General features: G+C 53.4%; 2 protein-coding genes across 2 annotated transcripts in view; one reads left to right on the top strand and one right to left on the bottom strand.

The window, feature by feature from the left end:
• The first annotated feature begins 147 nt into the window (after positions 1–147).
• Positions 148–17758, top strand: FAM166C (family with sequence similarity 166 member C). Its single transcript, XM_033176312.1, has 4 exons — positions 148–504; positions 14179–14452; positions 15778–15890; positions 17539–17758. Exons 1-4 carry the CDS (start codon positions 230–232, stop codon positions 17681–17683), a joined length of 807 nt encoding a protein of 268 aa, XP_033032203.1. The 5' UTR covers positions 148–229; the 3' UTR covers positions 17684–17758.
• Positions 17759–19433: 1675 nt separating this feature from the next.
• The window catches only part of CIB4 (calcium and integrin binding family member 4), a 60432-nt gene continuing 59327 nt past the window's right edge, over positions 19434–20538 (bottom strand). The window contains exon 7 of the mRNA XM_033176311.1: positions 19434–19628. Coding sequence (XP_033032202.1) covers positions 19598–19628 — 31 coding nt within the window. The 3' untranslated portion in view covers positions 19434–19597. The remainder of the gene's footprint in view (positions 19629–20538) is intronic.

Below are 20538 nucleotides of genomic sequence, written 5' to 3'. Positions count from 1 at the left end.
AGTGGGGCGGCTGCTTTGTGCGTGGCCTCCAAAGTCAGGACCTGGCCTGTCCTTTGTGGTAGGGTCGCGTTCCAAGCCAGGTCACCGCAAGACGGATCCCGCGAGGCCTCTACAGCGATTATCTGCCTCTGTCCCGCATCTGAGCCTCTGCACTTCCCGCAGGCAGCAAGGCAGAGAGCCCGGATGCGCTGGGGAGAGTGACAGGGGTCACCCAGCAGAGCTCGCGGAAATGGGAGCTGCCTTCTGTGCGCGCCCTGTGGGGCTGCTCCGGGGAAAAGGGCCGCCAGAAGGGCGCAATGTCTCGGAATGCGAGGACAGCGGTGCCAGCTGGCGTTGCCAGGAGGGCCGCCGTGGCCGTTGCCGGGTGACCCGACGCTGTTTACCGTGGGGCGGAGCGGAGCACCAGGCTCGCTGCACTGGCGCACCCACCATGGCCTCCCGCAGCGCAGGCACCCTACTGACCGAGTTCAATGCCGCCTACGTGCCCCCTGGCCTCATGCCCGGGTAAGGCCGCGGGTACGCCTCCTCCCCTTCCCCTTCCGCTAGCGCCCTCCTCGGTGATCGAAACTCAGCCCCCTGCCCCAGGACTCTGGGGTTGAAGGAACCCCAAGGAGCCAATTTTCCACCCGACAGGGCGGGGGCCTTCCCGGGGGTTTGTGGTTTCAGAGTAGGAAGTGGGCAGGCACGGGCGGGGGTGCCCCAGATTCCCCTTGGCATGAAGGCGCTCCCTGGCAAGTGGGGCACAGCCAGCAGGGGGTAAGGGACCTCCTGTGGACCCAGCCGGGGAAGAGGGAGGAGATGGAGCCACGTGGGGTTTAGCGCTTGGAGACGCCCCAGGTGGGCAGCCTGCAGGCTTACAGAGAATGCAAGAAAAAGCAGGCCCCTCTGCCCCGGGCACAGGGCCAGCTCCCAGCGTTCGGGCAAGGTCAGTACTTGTTGGTTGAAGGAGGGAAGGATATCGGGTGGGTGCCGGTTCAAAGAGCCTCGCGAGGCCGGAAGAGCCGTACTTAATGGGTTATGTATGCAGTCCCCCCGCCCACCCGACTTTGCGGTTGGTCCTTTCACGGATCTCTCTTTATCCTCCCGGAAGCTTTTCTTGGAAAGCTTCCTGGCCACTTGCCCTGAGTGCTGGCTTGCTGTTTAGCACTTTCAAATGCTAGGTTACACCTACCTTTCTTTTCTCTGGATATTTTCAGACTCCAAACATCTAACATGCAAGTCTGGCTGTTCCCTCCTGTTCTTTGGCTCTTTCTCCTACAGTGTCTGATGTTTCTACTCCAGACCGCCTCTCCCAGGGTGTAAGGCTGTCTTTATCCCTCCTACCAGTCAGCATGGATGCTGAGAACAGGCACTGGATTCTGAGAGGCAACCTGTACAATATCAGCAAATCTATATAGAATGAATGAATGATCCTAAGATCCCTTGTCTGAAAAAAAGAGTGAACGAATGAACGAAATGAATGTCTTGAGGGTTCTACAGGCAGGGTCTCCAAATGGGTGAAAAAGCCCGCATGCGCTCCCCTGCAAACGGAACAGATGGCAAAATGAAGAAAAGTGTATTTAGAATGAAGTTGGGATTGTTTTGAAGCAGAATAAGCTAGACACTGAGGTGCTGTGACATTCAAATCATTTCTGGAGGCTGCATGAGAAAGTAGCAACCAGGGGCTGGTGCTGTAGTTTTAACCCAGCCCATTTGTGGATGCCACCTTTCTCTGGGCCCTGGAGAGAGCTTGCTGCCTGCGGGATGTGTAGAGGCTCAGATGTCTACCTGGGGTCCCATCAGACAAAGCTGATACACCAGATCATGGTAGTTTCCCGAAACCAAGCCAGGTGACTTAGGATTTGCCTGTTTTCCTGTATTTAAGGCATTCATGTGGGTCAGTGCTTGCGACACACCAGGTGTTATGTTAGGAGGCTGGGAAGATAAAGACAAACGAGTGGGGGGCTGCCCCAGTGTGGTGTAAACACATAAGGTTTAGTTCAAATCCATTTTTGCCACCTTGGATGGTGGTGTTGACACCACATTCTGGGTGTTTATCATGAGATTTGATTTTATACATTGACTTTTTTTCTTAAGCCTCCCACAGTCTCCAGTTGGAAACTTTTCTATTATCTGACTCCTGGACATTTCCCATCTGAGGGGCAAGGCCCGGTGCTCCTGCAAACCCTGCCCCGCAGTTCCACCACTCTGTTTGGAAGGGGTGGGAGCTGCAGGTTTCAGAAGCAGTCCCCAGGGTGCTTTCCTATTCCTGCCACTTCTCGGCAGTTCCCTCGAGTGCTCAGTCCTGTGATTGATTTAGAAATGGCGATAAGAGGATCATGAATGAGGTTTCAAGCCTGGACTGGGCTAGTTTGAGCAGCAGAGCCCATATCTGCTGCTTTCTCATCTGGATCTTTCTGGAAGGGATGTGTTCCCCTTAAAGATTCCCATCAGTGAGGAATGAATTGAGTCGTTTTGTGTTTCCAAATGCTACCTCATTGGCAATTCTGTCAAGTTAATGAAAGAACCCAAGATTCCCGACCACACTTGGATAATTACTATTTTTGTGTGTCTGTTCAAACAATAATCACAGGATTTTAAAGCACAGCCATCTCTTCTTACACTCAAATCACCCCCCTCTTACCTGCTTTATTCGTAAAGGCAGAGAATATTCATGCTGGTGTGGACCTCAGAGATCATGTAGCCCCATCCCCTCCTGTTCCAGATGTGGTCACTGAGGTCTGGGGGGACTTGCCTGAGCCCCACGCTGGTGATGGAAGTGCTGGGCTGGAGCCAGGTCCCTAATGCCTGTAATAACACCGTGATCTCCTAAGTCTGAGCTCCAACTATGTGCCAGGCACTGTGCTGGGCCCTTTACAACATTTTCTTATTCTTCTCCTTCTCCTTCTTCTTTTTTTTCTTCTTCTTTTTTTTTTAAATAGAGTCTTGCTCTGTTGCCCAGGCTTGAGTGCAGTGGCACAATCTTGGCTCGTGGCAACCTCTGCCTCCTGGGTTCTCCCTGCCTCAGCCTCCCAAGTAGCTGGGATTACAGGCATGCACCACTATGCCCAGCTAATTTTTGTATTTCAGTACAGACGGAGTTTTGCCATATTGGCCAGGCTGGTCTCAAACTCCTGACCTCAGATGATCCACCCGCCTTGGCCTCCCAAAGGACTGGGATTATAGGCATGAGCCACCACGCCTGGCCTTTCTTTCTTTTCTCTTTCTTTCTTTCTTTCTTTCTTTCTTTCTTTCTTTCTTTCTCTCTCTCTCTCTTTCTTTTTCTTTCTTTCTTTTTTTCTTTCTCTCTCTCTCTCTCTTTCTCTTTCTTTCTTTTGTCCCTCCCTTCCTTCCTTCCTTCCTTCCTTCCTTCCTTCCTTCATTCCTTCCTTCCTTCCTTCCTTCTTTCTTTCCCTCTTTCTTTTTTTGAGACAGAGTCTCGCTCTGTCGCCCAGGCTGGAGTGCAGTGGCACAATCTCAGCTCACTTCTTCTTCTTTTTTAAAATCATCACAATAACCCAGATAAGGAATAAGCAGCTTGCCCAAGTCATTCAGCAAGTTGCTGAGCCTTGTCTTTGTGACTTCAACACCCCCAACTCACCCCAATATCTCCCCAACTCTCATGTGGCATTTCACCTGCCTCCCTCATTTAGCAGGGAGGGAATGGGGTCGACAGTAAGAGATGGACTCTGGAGCCAGCCTGCCTGGTACAAATCCTGGCTCCATCACTTCCTTACCCTGGGCAGGTTATTTACCCCTCTGCCTCACCTACCTTGTCTGTTCAATGAGGATGATCATGGTGTGCAGCTTGAAGAGTTTTCAGTTAGTTAACATGCCTAAAGCCTGGCACTTGGTCAGTGTTAGCTGTTATCATTCGTTAGATCTCTACTGTGTTCAAGACCTGGTTCCAGGAACCCCGGGAAACACGAGACAATGACAAAGCTGGTCTCCAGCCTCGCCTGCCAGGGCCCTCCGTGTGGCCCCTTGCCGTTCCTGGGGACACAGCTCCTAGGCACTTTGCCACAGGCAGTGCCTGCCTGCGCCTGGACTGGGTGCTATTCCGGCAGTGGGCAGGAGCTCTCGGGTCAGAGTCCCTGAGATTTGAAGGGGTTTGAAGGGATGAGATTGACCTCAGTGAGGATCCAAGCTTCCTGCTTGCAGGTCGTATCTGGGTGGCATCCACTCATCCTCTGTTTCCGGCCACGCCTCACCCGGCTCTCAGTGCAGACCCCTAGCCTGCGCCATGCATTCATTCATGCCCAGACTGCCCCTGTGCCCCATGCCCACAGCTCCTGCCCAGTGGCTGTCACCAAGAGTGAGGGCAGGAGGATTTACCTCCCAGCTCCTCTGTCTGCCTGGGGTGGCTGTTGTGCCCGCACCTGTCACTGAGCTGGACCTTGGAGACCTCAGGGGCCTGTGATCCTAAAATCAGTGTGTTCCACTCAATTGTCAGGAGAGTGGTCTCACAAAGGTGGTTGTGTCCCCATCCAAGAATCCCTGTACAGCAAACACACACCGTGGTGTGCTGGCAAATGTTTAACAACCAGTTCTCTGGAGCAAAACTGCTTTGATTTGTAACATTCATCCATATCTGTGGTATAAATACTCTCACCGAAGCTGATTTCAAACTATCAACATAGTGTCCTTAATTGCAGAGTTGGGGAGGGATGAATGCACAGCTGTGCAGCATTATCTAATATGTCCACCCCACAGATACGGTGGACATGACAACCTCAAACACAGATGATAGTCACGTGGTAAAATAATTAGGAAGTGAGGAGTTTTGACTATTTATCTCGTTTGGTTTTAGTGTGTTTTCCTTTCCTCTGAGACAGAGCCTTACTCTGTCATCCAGGCTTGAGTGCAGTGGCATGATCACAGCTCACTATAGCTTTAACCTCCTGGGCTCAAGTGATCCTCCCACCTCAGCCTCCTGAGCAGCTGGGACCACAGGTGTGCACCACCTTACCTGGCTAGTTTTTGTATTTTTTGTAGAGACAGGGCTGCCCAGGCTGGTCTCGAACTCTTGGGCTCAAGTCATTTGCCTGCTTCAGCCTCCCAAAGTGCTGGGATTATAGGAGCCACCATGCCTGGCCTAATATAACATATTTAATTGTAATTTAATGTAATTTGATATTTAATACTGGCTTGTTTATTAACAGACAACAAATTCCTGAACATTTAGAAGTTGATTCCCTTGAAGCCAGTAGGCACTGCCTGTAGCCCACTACTGCCTGTAGCCCACTACTGCCTGCAGCCCACTACTGCCTGTAGCCCACTACTGCCTGTAGCCCACTACTGCATGTAGCCCACTACTGCCTGCAGCCCACTACTGCCTGTAGCCCACTACTGCCTGCAGCCCACTACTGCCTGCCCCTGTGATACGGTTTGGCTGTGTCCCCACCCAAATCTCATCTTGAATTGTAATTTCCATAATCCCCACGTCACAGGAGGGACCAGGTGGAGATAATTGAATCATGGGAGGAGTTCCCCCATCCTGTTCTCGTGAGAGTTATTTTCTCACAAGATCGGATGGTTTTATACGGGGCTCCCCATTTGTTGGGCACCCATTTTGCTCTCCTGCTGCCATGTGAACAAGGACATGTTTGCTTCCCTTTCTGCCGTGACTGTAAGTTTCCTGAGGCTTCCCCAGCCCTGCGGAACTATTAGTCAATCAAACCTCTTTTCTTTATAAATTACCCAGTTTTGGGCAGTTCTTTATAGCAGTGTGGGAACAGAGTAATATACCCTGCCAGCTTCCTGGGGCCTGGGGCCTTACCCTTCAGGGAGAGAGGTCAGGCCAGGCTTGGGAAGGGAGGGTTCCCAAAGCATTTGCATTTCCAAAACCCCTTCCACTTACACCCGGGCCCTGGCACCGGAGGTGCAGCCCTCCAAACAGGCCAGTGCATCTTGGGGTGTGAAACAAAGGCCAGGAAGAGGTAGGGGACCCCTTTTGCCCATTCGTTAGTATTAGAATCTCCTGGGGAGCTTTAACTATGACCTGTGCTCAGGCCCCATCTGGAGATTCTGATGTCATTGGTTGGGCTGGGCTAGGGCTGCAAGAGTTTTTAATCCTCCCAGGCAATTCTAAGATGTAACCAGGGACAAGAACTCTTGTCTGAGAATTTCTATGGCCCCTTGCAATGCAGACCACTGTTGACAAACTGGTAGGTGTGGTCCTGTTTTCAAGCATTTGAAAGAAGGGGCCTCCTTGTGTGGAGCCTGTGCCATTCTCCTTGGCACACCCCCGCCCCAGGCTGAGAGGTCTGACTGAAGGCACAGCAGGTGCTACTTTCATTGTTCAGTTCTCATCTCCAGCTGAGAGAATAGATCATTGTCCCAGATTCAAGCCCAAAATACAGAAGCAGAAAGTAAATTCTACAGCCCCTCAATTATTCTCCCTCTGGGCCCTGTCCCCACAGGGAGCTTCCCTCTCTATCCCCCCAGGAGGCAGCCTGGTCTCAGAGGGCCTCACACACTTAGGGGGCCTCTGGCCACTCACCTGCCTTTCTCTGCTGCAATATCTTCTCTTCTGGAGGATTCATAAGCCACATCATTCCCCACCCCCTTCCCAAGACCTCTGCCCCAAGGCCAGCCCCTATCTCTTTCCTGGAATTCAACTTTGAGCTGTTCAAGGACATTTCATAGGTAACTGGTGCCTCTCAACCTGGAGGAAATGGGGAACCTCCTAAGAACAGGTGATCAGGGACTCCTGGAGACTTGGGCTTTGCAACAGGGATCCCCCTTCTCTCCAGAAGAAAGACCAACCATTTAAAATGTGCCACCATTTGTCAATTCCATTCAACAGATATTTACAGAGCATCCACTGGGTGCAGGGAATGCCAAGCATGCCAGTATGAGTACAACAGAACCCTCCCTCCCCAGAGAGCCTATAATTCATACAGAAAGAATATTCCAGTGGCTCAGATTATTGTGATATGAAAATATGTGAACTGAAGCCAGGTGCGGTGGCTCATGCCTATAATCCCAGCACTTTGGGAAGCCAAGGCAGGGTGGATTACCTGAGGTCAGGAGTTCAAGACCAGCTTAGCCAACGTGGCAAAATCCCATCTCTACTAAAAATGCAAAAGTTAGCTGAGCATGGTGGTGGGCACCTGTAATCCAGGCTACTTGGGAGTCTGAGGCAGGAGAATTGCTTGAACCTGGGAGATGGAGGTTGCAGTGAGGATCGTGCCACTGCATCCAGCCTGGGTGACAGAGTGAGACTCAGTCTCAAAAAAAAGAAAGAAAAATATTATGAACTGAGACATAGGAGAGGTGCAAAGGGCAAAGACAGCTCCATGGAGTGGACAGGCCGGGTCTATGGACTGGGTCGTGGAGGCTCCATGGGAAAGAGGCATTCACGATGGACCTCGAAGGATGGGTCAGATCACAATGTGGGAAACGAGGAGATCAGAGCCTTCTGGATGAAGGATGTGGCTTGAGAAAAAAGATGGTGTGGAGGTGCCAGAAGGGTGTTCTTTCAAAGCAGCAAATGGCCTCTTCGGCTGGAGTGGGAAAGCTGTGATCTGACAGTGGATGAAGCGACTGGAAAGACTTCTCACAGAGGCCCAGGCACGCAGGGACTGACACCTGGCCCTGCTTGTGCTTGGTGTCACAGGCAATGGGGAGCCCTTGAAGGATTTTGCCCTGGGGAAGGATCTGATCAGAACTGTCCTCAGTAGGTGGTGTTGTGGAGGAGAGGATGCATTGTGGAATGGGGACACGCCAAATAGTTGCTGGTTAATCAGTTAATAAGGCTGATCATGGGATCCCCGATGGCTCGTGGTAATTAGTTTTAATGTTGGCTGTGGGGCCAAGCAGTGCTATTAAGAGGCAGGGAAGGGACTGCTCCTTTTCACACAGTAACCCACAGTGGGCCTTAGAATCCACATGTGACCATTGCCCAGGGGCCCGGCTTGACACAGTCTCCTGGCTTACGTGGTGTACAGATGGATGGAGGGACAGGGCGGTGGATGGGGGCAGATGAAGGGGTTGAAGGGGAGGTGTGGTGACACCAGCCAACACAGCAGATGCTGCCATTGGGACCACTCGATGCCCTGTTCTAAAACTTGCCATTCCTCTCTGTTCCTCCCTACCTTGGCCTGCCACAGATCAACACAAACAGGATGGCAGAAGGCTCCACTGTGGAGCTCAAAGGAACACAAATGCAGGTGCATACAAGGGACACAGACCTAGCTTGCCAAGATGTGCCCACTGAGTGCTAAAGAATGTGAACCTGCACATGTATGCAAGTGTGTGTGCGCACACACACCTGTCTGAGCAGCAAGCCCTGAACAGAATCCAGGCAGAACTCAGGAGGATTGCGGAGGAGAGGGCTTCTATTCTATTGGGATGCAAATATCTTGGCATTCAGAGAAGGTGGAGAAGCAGGGAGCAGAGGAGGAGTATGGCAGAGAGCTTGGGGGCGAAGAGAAGAATCACGAGAACACATCATTTTTCTATGGCTCCTTTCTTCAGAGGAGCCCAACGCCCCTGTGGGCGGGATGCTTCATGCCAACATGTGCTCTGCTGATCAGAGCCACGCTCCTCTTAAATCAGGACTCCAGGGCATGGTGCCTCCAGAGTTTCTGGAATTCTGCCTCCTCCAGTGAACATTTGTTGAGCACTTGTCATGTGCCAGGTGCCGAGGATAAAGGAGAACATGGATTAGCAGAAGGGACAAGTTTATTCGGGTCTGAGTGTGGACCTAAGGATGACAGTCCTCCCAGCGAGGCAAGTGCTAGGTACAGGGTATGCAGTCAGGAGAGGCAGCAGAGGGCACTGGATCCTTTGGAGTGGGTGGCAGATCCCCAGGTGGGCAAGAGGGAAAATACATCCCAGGGAGAGGAACTCCATGCAAAGGCCCAGAGGCCTGAAGAGTACGTGAGGCCCTGGAGACTGGAAGTAAGGCTGCTGGGGCCCAGGGCACCTACAGGGAAGTGATGGAGGAGAGGAAGGATGGCTCTGGTGTTGTGTGGACAGCAGGCTGGAGGGGGTGATGCTTGGTCTAGGAGACCAGGGAGGAGACTGGAGATTGTCCAGGCAAGCAATGAGGGAGGCTTGTAGCAGTGGGACGGACAAGGGCCGCAGGCCAGAGGCTAAGGAGAGGCCTAGGCAGGACTTAGAGAGGGGTCAGATGTGGAGGGTGACGGAGAAGAGAGGACACAGGGCCATCGAGCCCCAGTTTCTGGCTTAGGTGGAGGTTGGAGGGGGCAGGGGTATACTGGAGGAAGAGCAGTTTCAGTGGTGCTGGGTCTGTGGCGTGGTGGCCCGGCCTTGTGTGGGTAGCCAGACATGTGGATCCATTGCCAGAATGGTAGGGGCTGGAGACCCAGATCTGGCTGTCATTGACATACGGGACACATTGGAAGTCTAACGTAGACAAGATCTCCCAGAAGGAATGGGTCCCTGAAAAGAGAAGAGAACCCTGGGGCAACACCATCGCCTGGGAAAGGAGCCAGACTCAGGGGCTCCCCCTGCTCCGGGGCTCTCCTCAAAGCCTCGCCCCAGTGGAAACTCATCATGGAGCTCCTCCAGTACCCACCCTGGGAATGGCCTTCCCTCCTTGTGGTTGATAGCACTAGAGCCTTGACCGCGGTCCCACTTGGGTTAGAGCTGGTTGAACCCAGGCCAGTTCAGCATGGCCCCTGACACGTGCACCCCATGAGTCAGTAAACACCGAGTAAGGACTGGGCTTGGGAAAGGACTGGGCTCGGGGAAGGACTGGGCTCGGGGAAGGCAGGCTGGGCACCATGGGTCTTTGTGTTCCCAGCACTTAGTGTGTTGCCAGCACACAGCAGGTTCCTGATAAATTAATGTTGTGTGCCATCTGATTCTGTTTTTAAAAAATGATGTGTGTACAAAGAAGAAAGCAACAAATCACCCCAAATCCAAACACCCTGAATTATCTAGGATTAACATGTGGTGAATTTTATTCAGAGTTTCTCTTTACGTATATATTCAGATGAGATTGGGCACGTTCAGTGTGGTATGGCCGTAGACCTTATGCATATATTCAGATAAAGGACTAGATGGAGGAGTGAATGGATGGATGGATATAAAAACAGACAAAAGCAACTTTATAAAAATATAATCATACCATATTTGCTATTTTAAAATGAAATGCACGAAATTGAATCTTAATATAACTTCACTGAAGAGAAAGAAACTGCAGCAAAATGGAAGAATAGGTGGATTTGAGATAAGTGTTAATTCATCGCAAGGGATATTAGCACAAAAAGATCCCTCTATAGGAAACAGAGAGAGGAGAAAAACCACCAAGGGCTACAGCCATTCATTATGTTGTACTTTTTCCTAACGACGTGTTTCAATTTTAGATGCCATGGGTTGACTCCGATTTAAAGAGATTCTTAGTAAGTGCACCCCCATCTCCCCTCCACCCACCTCCTAATTTTGGTTGCTTAAATTAGTTTTACTTTGACAGGTTTTATAACATTTACATTCTGTTCTGTAACCAGCATTCACCTAGTTGCTATTCCTGGTTCTGCACTTAAATAGATGTGAAGCTCACCACCACTCATTCTAACAGAGGTTCTACATGACCGAGTTGGTTTTTGTCTTTTTCTTTTGAATCATCTCTTGGTTGGCAGGATTTTGTCACTGAACATGACTTTCAAGAAGAGCTTGTGAGTGCTTTGGTCGCTGAACCCTTTCGTGCTAGGAAAGGGTGGCTTTGTACCCCCGTGGCCGCCTGGCTGGTGTGGTATGATTGGCTTGCGTTCTTTTCCCTGTGGAATGCTGTGGCTCCTCCTTTGCCTTTCATTCTATCGCTTCTTCTTTTTGCTGGGGTTGGCAGCACCTGGTGACCAGCATCTCTTCCATTCCCTAAGTTCCGAACCACTTGAGAAAGAAGATGAAAGAGGAACGTGGCTGTTAGAGAATGGGGTGAACACAGCCTTAGAATGAGACAGGCGGGACTGCGCTGAGGCCAGCCTCCTCCCCGCGGGCAGTGCCTGTCCATCTAAAACCTAAGGCTCAGAGGGGCGGAGCGGGCTTCCTTGCTTCCGAGGAGGAGGAGGAGGGAGGGGAGGGGCGGGTCACAGGCTGCCCAGTGTTTCCCAGTGACTCACCACCCAGGCATTCCTCCACCTCCAGTGCCCAAGAGCATGTGGGGCTGGGAGATGGTTCCGGTGTGGGAGGAACCTCCCCTCCACGTGGGAGGAGCCCTCAGGATAGAGGAGACTGCATCTCCCCATCGCTTGTCTTTGACGTCTTAATTTATTGAATCTATATCTTGATTCAGCTTCACCTACAGCACAAAGTACTCTCAGGAACTTGCTTGCACGTCTCAGGTTAGGTTTTTTCCCAAAGAAGTTTCTTCATCGGTGCCAATGTTGCAGCGGGACAGTGTGAGCCAAGGACACTGGATTTGGCAACAGCAGGATCTAACATGACCTTAATTTAGATGTAGAGGTTCACGTTTCAGTGATGGGTCTGAAGGCAGACTGAGGGAGGTCAAGAAAAGGGTGAGAGTTGAGAAATTAGGCAGAAGGTGCAGCGTATTCCTTAGCGAGCTCCAGAAGGAGGGAATCTACAATCCCACCTTCCTCTTCACCATCTTTAACGTCTCCTCTCTTGGCTGTTTCGTCTCTGCCTATAAACGGGCACCAGCCCTCACTGCAGAAATCTACAATCTAGGAACCACGGCTCAAGCCCGCTTACAGGCAGAGGGGAAGAGGCCGAGAGGGAGGGGGACATTAAAGATGATGGAAGAAGGGCAGAGGCTGAGAGAGATGGGGAGAGACAGATGGGACAGTGAGGCCTTGGGTGAAGCCAGAGCAGGAGCTCCAGACCCAGGAGTGGCGCCCAGGCTGAGAGGAGGACTGTGTCTCCTGGAGTGGCCAAGGTGACCACCCAGCCTCACTGGAGAGACAGCAAGGCACCCACCGATTCCTCCGTCTTCCCAGTTCCAGAGGAGACCTGGCCTCTGTGGGGAACTCAGGGGGCTGAGGAGGAAGGGCACTGAGGTGGGTGGAGAAGAGTCAGGACCGCCAGGGTCACGGTGTCAAGGGCAGCGCCTCTGTGGCATCCAGGGATGTGAGTAGTGAGGCTGGAGGGGGCCTGTGCAGCTGGGGTGGAGCCTCTCCCCTCTGCAGCCTCATCGCAGCTCTGGCCCAGCCAATGCCTGATGCTGTGAGACCCCAGGAAGGCAGAGCTGTTGAGGGCGGTGGGACCAGGAGCCAGGGAAGGACTCACTTTGTGTGACCTTCCCTACAGTGGGCAGGCCTGTCAGCAGTCACTCAGCTTCACTTCCTTGCCTTTTTCCTGAAGACAAAAAGAAGGAAACCATGCGTTGCTATCTAATTCCAGGCAGCGTCCATTCTGTTGATGAGACCGAGGCCCAAGGCACAGGGAAAGACCCCAGAAAAGGCGAGAGTGGGGGGAAGGAGTTACATCTAGACGGCTGCAATGATTCTGCAGGACTGGGGTGTAGGGGAGCTGATGAGGTTGAAGAGCTGGGCCAGGGTCAGATCACAGATGGCCTCGAATGCCATGCCAAGGATCTGACTCTGAACTAAAGTTCAGTCTGGTGGAGAAGGGATTGCAGGGGCAGGGGTCTGGTGCAGTTAGAACAGTGAGGTTGTTACGACCACAGGCCAGGTACAAGGGCACATGGCTGGGCTCAGTAGGCTCAGATGGAGCTACAGGACTTGGTGACTGACTAGATGTGGGTGAGATGGATGTGTCAGTTTCTGACTTAGACAGCTAGGAGTTACTTTTCACAGACATGGGACCAGACTGTCAGGGAAGGTGGGGGTGGGAGATCAAGCCTGGGAGACATCCAAGGGAGATGTCTGGTGTGCAATTGTACATAGCTGCCTAAGGCTTGGAGAGAACTCCCAGGTTGGAGCTGTGGACTGGGGTCATCTGCACACAGGAGGTGGCTATGGCCATGGCATGGCTGCCATCACCCAAGACAGACCCCGGAGGTTCACCAGTGCTTAAGAGGCGGGAAGCGGAGAAGGCTCATGAAGGTGTGGTCAGAGATATCGGTGAAAGCAACAGAAAGGAGCAAAGGTGTCATCCAAACCAAGAGCAGTGTTTCAGGAAGGGAGAGGTGGGCGATGCCCTGTGCTACCGGAAGGCCCAGCAAGACAGAGCGTGTCCACCGACCTGCAGCAGCAAGAGCACAGGCGGCCTTGGGAAGAGCGATTTCAAGGGCCTCATGGAGCAGAAGTCAGACCCCGGAGAGTGAGGCGTGCAAGGGGGCACAGGGCCGTGCTGCTCGGCAAGCTTCCGCATTGGCCGCGAGTCTGGCGCCCGTACTCTCTGGGTGTTGTTGACTCTCCCTTGCTTTGTCAAAACAAGTCTTTAGCTCTTGGAGCGAGTCTCATTTAACCAAGGATCTCTAGAGTACCTGTGTCACCAAGGCCTCCGCTTGCCCATCTCCTGTCCCTCTCATGGAACCTCCTTGGTGGCAGAGGTGGAAGACTCCTTGTAGGCTCTCAGAGCTCCAGAACCTTGGTCAGGTCTTCAGGCTGCCTGAGTAGCGCGTTGGGAGGCTGCTGTGCCGGGAGCAAGGCTGCAGCATGCTGAACCTAGGCCTTGCTACACCACATCTCCCACCCATCGCCTTTCACTGACTGGGCTCCCACTCATTTCTCATACTCCCCCTACTCTTTCATGAGACAACCGCAGAATGGGGGAGCCAGAGGAGGCCTTTGCATCTTCAGGCCATCGCCTGAGTAAATGCGGGCCCCTGGAGGGACAGTGATTTGCCTACAGCATTGACCAGGGTGTATCTGGTGTTCTGGCCGCTGTGTAAGCTCCTGGTCTGGAGAGAGAAGCATCTAGGAAAGACCTCTGTGGGGAGGGAGAGGCCCCGAGTCCCTTGGACTTGGCCTTCCCCAAAGACCTGAGCAGGTCAGTGCACCCTGGGAAGCCTCTCAGGGCCAAAGATGGCCACCGGGCTCCCCCGACTCTACCCTTCTTCTTCTTCTTCTTCTTTTTTTTTTCTTAATTATTATGTTGTTTTTGGAAGAGACAGAGTCTCACTGTGTTGCCCAGGCTGGTCTCAGAACTCCTGGGCTCAAGTGTTCTTCCTGCCTCAGCTTCCCAACATGCTGGGATTACAGACATGAGCCACTGCACCCTCCACTTTTAAGGGCCTCTCTTGGAACAGACCTGGGGCCCTTCATTGATCTGTGGCTCCACTACCTCCTCTGTGATCGGCAGGTACCAAGGCCACGTCCCCACTGTGGCCTTCTCCTTTGGCGCTCCCTACGGCACCACCACCCTCAAGTACTTCCAGGACCACCGAAACATAGCCATGGAGAAGAGCCACACTGCCTTCAGCCAAGGCGGCCACTTCCCCACCATCTTCTCCACCAACCCCAGCCTCCTGCTGATGGAACGCGCGAGCTCCCGGGACCGCTGGCTGCACAAGCCCAGCTACACTCGCTTCAACCTGGACAGCCACCGATCCACAGAGCTCATGAACTTCTACCAGGTAAGCTGTGCGGGGCTGCCCTGTGGCCTCCCCTCCTACCCACCTGCCCCCACCACGGGAAGGAAGTGATGGCCAGGGACTGAGGGAGACCTCGTACCTGCCACAGTATCTTGATTTCCTTTCTCAGAGCCCCTGAGCCAGCAGGGAGCATGGTGGGTTTGGCTAAAGGGAGTGGGGAGGCTTAGGACTTTGCCCCCCGATCTCTCCCCACCTCCTGGGGCTTCTGGATCTCCAATTCCTGCTCACCCCCACTGCCAGTGGAGCTAGGGGTCTCTAGGGATGCTCCTGCCCTTACCTCCCCCTGGAGTCTCCTGGATCTGTGGAATGCCATATATTTTCTAGGTGAGTAAAAGGTCTAAGATCCACCCACCAGATGAATAACATGAGCAAAGGCCCCGCTAGAGCCCCCTGCCCCAGGTCCAGCCCCACGGTGTTTTATCCACCCACATCCGGGAGCCTGTTCACCCCCTCCATGCCCTGCAGCCCCCCTGGGGGCATGCTCTGAGTCACCCTCAGCCCCAGGCTGGGCGAGACTGCCCTGCAGGGAGTAAGCCCGAGGACGGGGACCTACCCATACCCCTGTTGTTCTTGTCCTGCTGTTTGGGCTGGTAAAGTCTCCCTGGATGTGGTTCAGACACATTCCCAGAGACCACAGGTGCACCAGCCTGAGCTGGCCCTTATGCCCTTGGCAGGGATACGGGTTCATTCTCTCCTGTGTTCCCAAAACCTTACTCTCTCCATCACCTTCTCTCTCAAGCTTCCCCCTCTAGCCTGATTGCAAGGACAAGGTTTGTCCTGGCCCCAGGGCAGAGAACTTGTATGAGTGAAGCAACTTCCTTGGGAGAGGAGGAGGTCGATGCCACCAGCCTCTGAGGCATATGCGGCCATGTCAGGGGGTCTGCCAAAGCCTTTCCCTCCATCTTGGCGCTCAACAGAACATGCCCCATACAGGGGGGAAGGAGAGAAGGGAGCAAACACAGGCCAGGCGGACATGGTGCCTGTGTGCATAGCAGGTGTGCGTACGCCTGCGGGGCTGAGTTTTTGTACTTTGTCCGAGCTGGTCCCTTGTTTCATTTACACTCTGTAGCAAAGCTGGTCTGGTGGGTGTCATTATTCCCATTAGGCAGATGAGAAGTTGAGGCTCATTGAGGACAACCAGCTGGTTGGCAGTTGAGTTGCAACCCCAGCAACTCTGGGACTCCTCCAGGGGCATTAGGGGAGGTGGCCCCCAACTCCGCCCCGGTGCAGCGAGGCATGGAATGCAGGTGCCTGGGGTCAGTCCTGTGGACCAACAACCTGTCATCTCTTCCTTGATTGAACCATAGACAGTCCAGCAGCACCGGAAGTACTATCAAGACAAGACGGGCACGGTGCCTCGAGTCTCCTACTTTGTGCTGCCCGTGAGGGAGCCGGAACACTACCCCCTCCCCACTGTCCTGTGAGTTCTGAGTCCCTGCCCTCCCTTCATCCACGCAGTCAACAAACACACCCATGGGGCACCTGTTCTCGGCCAGGCATGCACAGCGCACAGACTGAGAAATGAGTTGAGGATCTTACCCTAAAACGTGCGGTGCAGAGAGTGATGGTTACGGAGCAAGGGGGTCAGGGCATTGGCAGCCTCAGGGGGGGATGCTGGTAGCCTGAATGGGCGAATCAGGAAGAGTGCTTTCCTGGCCAGATGCACTGGGAATTTGGGAGAAACTCTGTAAGTTCAGTGGGCCTGAATCTGCGGACTGATGCCCTGCCTTCAAAGGCAGCCTGGCAGCTACACTAGTCCTAACGCGGGCGCCCATGCAGAGAGCAGTAAGGAGCTGCTGCCCTCTGGTGGATACAGAGGGCACTACACCAAGCAGGAATCTCCCCCAGCCCCATCCACATTTGGAAAATGTTCTCCTAAGAGAACATGGACTTCTGTCCATCTAACAAAATAGGAAAGTTCCTTGCCTCCTGCCCCTCACTGCTTTTATCTAGGAGAGCTCCTTTCTCCAGGGAAGGCCCACTCTGCCCTGAAAGATGACCTGGGTACTGTGGTTTCTGTGCTCTATCCTTCCTGAAGCGCAGGCAGGGGTATCACTCACAGGAGGTGTCCTGGGGTGGGATAGGGTGGTGGGTGGTGCCTGGCCTGCGAGGTCAGTGGATAGAGCTTGGGATTTAGCTCCATACCGACCACTCCCTGCTTGCCTCAGAGTCCTGAGATTCACCATCATCCTTACTGATAAAGCAGCATCTATTTTCATAAGTTTAATGGTTTTTTATAGAAACGGGCTTCACTGCATCCAAAAGTTCCTTTCTGCAAGATAGGATCATTTTACAAAAAAAGGGAACCCGAGGTGCATTTATCACCTAGGGAACTTGTGCTGCATGGCCTGGATGGTTGGAGGCAGAGCTTGGAAAGGAAGCAGCATCTCCCATCACCACCTCCAGGACTCAGGGGGTTCTCTCCAATCTTGGGATGGCTCTGAGCCAGTCCATCCCTGGAGTAGAGTGGAACTCTCCTGTGGACAGCTATCCTCTTGAGACAGCTCTGGCCAGGATCTGCCCCCACCCCCATCACCGTGGGGAGAGCGGGACACCTCAGCTCTGTTCCTTCTTCAAGTTGCCTGGCCACTTGCACTGCCAGGCCAACCAGGTGGTTGGGAGAAGAGGGTCAGTGACGGGCTTGGGGCAAGCCCCTCCCTCCTGGAATCCCCTCCATCAGCACCATCATCATTTCTTAGAACATTTGTTGTGTGATTACTCCTTGTTCAGAGCTTTACATGCATTACTGCATTTATTCCTCAAGTCAACGCTAAGAGGGGGATACCACCACTGAGCCATTCTTAAATATGCACATTTCTAGCAGGAGTTAGGACCAGAGTCCATCCCAGGTCTGTCTGACATCTGCGCCCTCACTCTTCACCACCGTGCCACTATGTAAATACAGGTTATTCCCACCCCAAGTCCAGAGGGACTTATCAGGTGTTAAGCTGACGAGTAGCCAGCAGGCCAGCATCAGCTGGAGAGTTGGCACATGGGGCTGTGGGTGGGCATGCATCACCCTCCTTCCCTGGCACACTGCATAACACCAGTCCCATCCTCACCCCTAGGCCTCCTCTGTGCCCAAAGAAGAAGTGGCACCTTTTGAGACTAGCCCCTGAGAGCCTGAAGACCTACCAGACCTTCCCGTCAGGGAAGAGGGTCTCCCCACAAGAGCGGAAAAGGAGAGACTGCTACTTTGAGTTCAGAGCATGAGACCAGGTGCCTGATGCCTGAGATCCCGGGTCGAGACCAGCCTGGCTTCCTTGGAATAAAGTCTTTAGCCATGACCATCCTACCCACCTCTCCTCTGGATCCCAGGGACACTCAGCCACAGCAGGAAATGCCCCCTGAAAGTCACACAGCATTATGCCCTAAGGCCCTGCGGAAAGCTCTGCCCCAGGGACTGAAGCCAAGGAAAAGTGGTGTCTGGCTACCTGACAGGTCCAGCTACCTTCTCCCCAAGATGGGGCAAGTTGAACTGAGGAATGTAGGGTTCCCTAGCCTTAGTGGCAGGCCACTCAGGTACAGAGACCTCCCACCTGATTCTACTGGTATAAGCAAGGAAGTCCAGTTACCCCGGTCTAAGAATGAAGGGGAAGTGGCCCCAGAATAATTGTACTGGGTATGATTGGAAAGGAATTTTCATTGGAGCCCTGACTTGGCATCGTTTGGTCCACACGATCACTTGTGAGGGAAGAAGTGTTATTATCCCCACTTTACTGGTAAAGACATTGAGGCTCAGAGAGGGTGAGGGTGAGAAAGTTGCCCAAGCTTACACAGTTGGGAAGTAACACAGCCAGAATTTGAACTCAGGTCTTTCTGACTCCCAAGTCCATGACACAGCCTGCTTGTGGTCCATGTGGAGACGGAGGGGCAGGGAAGACGTAAACCTTGGGATCCTGAAGGAGCCTGTGGAGGGTGGAGCCTGGGAGAAGAAGCTGTGTGCAGCAGGCACCTTCTGCATTCTGCCTAGACTGGCTTGGACAGGTGGATGTGGCCTCTACCCCTGAAGCTGCTTCTAGAAGAGGATGGGAGGGAATGACCTAGGACCAGCCACTCTTCCAGGAATTCCTATGTTTCGGGGCCCCAGGCCAGAAGTGGATGCTGGGCATGGATGCTGAGGCCACATGCCTGGGGTGGTCTTTGAGGGTCTGGAGGATCTGCTCCCACCAGGCTGCTGCTTCCTACCTCCCAGGAGGCTCCTGCCTGCTGGGGCAGGGGCAGGACGGGGGTGAGAGCCCCTCAGTGACAGGATCTGGGATGGGGACCTCAGACCAAGGTGGGGACTTTCTCCAACATTCCAGCATGTCTTGGATTTGATCAAGGGCACTCCATTAAACGATAAGGCCCTTATTGTCCTTCAACGGGTGAGTCAGGACCTAATGGCAAGGGGAACACAGCCAGGTTCAAGTACACCTGGGGCTGGAGCAGCCCCTCCTCTGTAGCCAGCGATTAGATTAGACACCTCCCCCAGGATAATGTAAATAAGAAAAACCCAGTGGGGGCCTTCTGTGTCTCCAAATCCCTGAGGAGCTGGACCCCAAAGGCTCTCTGTGGTGGCCAAATTCATTCCAGGGCTTGGCTGAATAGCAAAGCAAATAAACTCTGAATGCTAGTCCCACAATCAGGGCCAAGATGCCTTCTCCCTCAGAAGGGGAGTGGGGAGCCGGGCGCTGGCTGGAATGGCTGCTATGTGCACATCTCTGTGCAGCTCTGCAGTGCGAGGTGCTGGGGGTCGGGGGTTTTGATGAAGGGAGGGAAGGACCTCTATCTTGCTAGGGACCTTCATCCCATTTGGCTTGGTCCCCTGCTGTAACACAAGTTGAGATTTGAACTATTCCCTCAAAAAGATTGCCACCCCAGCCTGCTTGATGTCCCTGGCACATGGAAGCCCTGGAATGGGCAGTTCTTAATAAAAAGTACCATGTATGATCCTGCATTTAAAAAGTGATGATCTGGTGGACTCAGGAACAGGTTTTTCTTTTCTTTTTATCTAATAAACAATATTCTAGAGGGGAGGGTGGGCCCAGGACAAAGTCATACTTCAAACCAGCTCCCTCCAACGCTGGAGGGGTTCGGTTCCAGTGGCCTCCCTCGAGGCTGCCAAGTCAGGTATTTGCAGCTACATCAGCATCCCCAGAAGTGAATCCGAAAGGAGCTGAAAGAAAGAGTCCCGTGAGCCACGTGAGCCTGCAGGTCCAAGGGGCCCTCTGACTCCTGGGTTCACAGTAGTCCTGGAGGCTCCCTCCCTGGCCTGCATCTCATGTCCCTTTCTCTGGGCAACAGCCACTTTGCAGCCGTCCCAAAGCAACCCCAAACCTTCTTTAAGCTTCTTTCAGCATCACCACAAGGCAAAGGCAGGGCACCAGAAGGAATCTTGTGGTGCTCGCATCAGTGGAAAGAAATGGAAGAGATTCAAAGCGAAACTCCGAGCAGTCAGGGTGCCAGCTTCATTACGTGCTGGGCTGTGACAGAACAAGAGGAGTTACCTTTGGCCGGGGTGGTCCCAAGTGTGCATCCTTTTAGAGAGGGGCCACCCAGGCCACAGGCCCTAGCAGGCCTGTTGGAATGAGGAGCCCGCTCCTCATCCAGGCAGTCAGAAGCGGGGAGGACCCCTGACCATGGCCACTCGGATCCTGTCTCTGGGGATTTGGAGTCAGAGCTGAGAGGTGTTACTTAGGAGTCACTGAAGGTCACTCAAGACTGAGGAGGTATAAACTTGACCACTGCAGGGAGGCCGTGCATGGTCTTGTGTCTGACAAAGCGGAGACAGCTGGTGCACAGCACCGAGTGAGCATGGAAGGCTGATGGGAGGCAGAGACGTTGGCACAGAGGGACCCGGCAGCCCCGGGCTTCTGCCCTGGTGCTGGCTGAGGTCTAGCTCTTAGTTCTGTTTCCCTTCATCTGCAAAAGCACCTTGAGTGGGCACACTTGAAATCAGCGCGCCTCTGAGACCGGGGCAGAGTCGGACCCAGGAGCAGGAGACACCAGCTCCACCCGGCTTGTCCTCCATGGTGCGCACTGCCTCCAGGGGGCATGCATCTCCTGAAAGCGGCAGCACCCCAAAA

This window comes from Trachypithecus francoisi, unplaced genomic scaffold (genome assembly GCF_009764315.1).
Source record: "Trachypithecus francoisi isolate TF-2019V2 unplaced genomic scaffold, Tfra_2.0 Lachesis_group17, whole genome shotgun sequence".
NCBI lineage: Eukaryota > Metazoa > Chordata > Mammalia > Primates > Cercopithecidae > Trachypithecus > Trachypithecus francoisi.
Note: the sequence above shows the minus strand (reverse complement) of the source record. Positions and strands in the feature narration are given on the sequence as shown.

Coding starts and splice junctions, on each gene's coding strand:
- FAM166C (XM_033176312.1), top strand. CDS start 230: ATGGGAGCTGCCTTCTGTGCGCGCCCTGTGGGGCTGCTCCGGGGAAAA. Junction 505..14,178: donor CCCCCTGGCCTCATGCCCGG/GTAAGGCCGCGG, acceptor TGTGATCGGCAG/GTACCAAGGCCACGTCCCCA. Junction 14,453..15,777: donor AGCTCATGAACTTCTACCAG/GTAAGCTGTGCG, acceptor ATTGAACCATAG/ACAGTCCAGCAGCACCGGAA.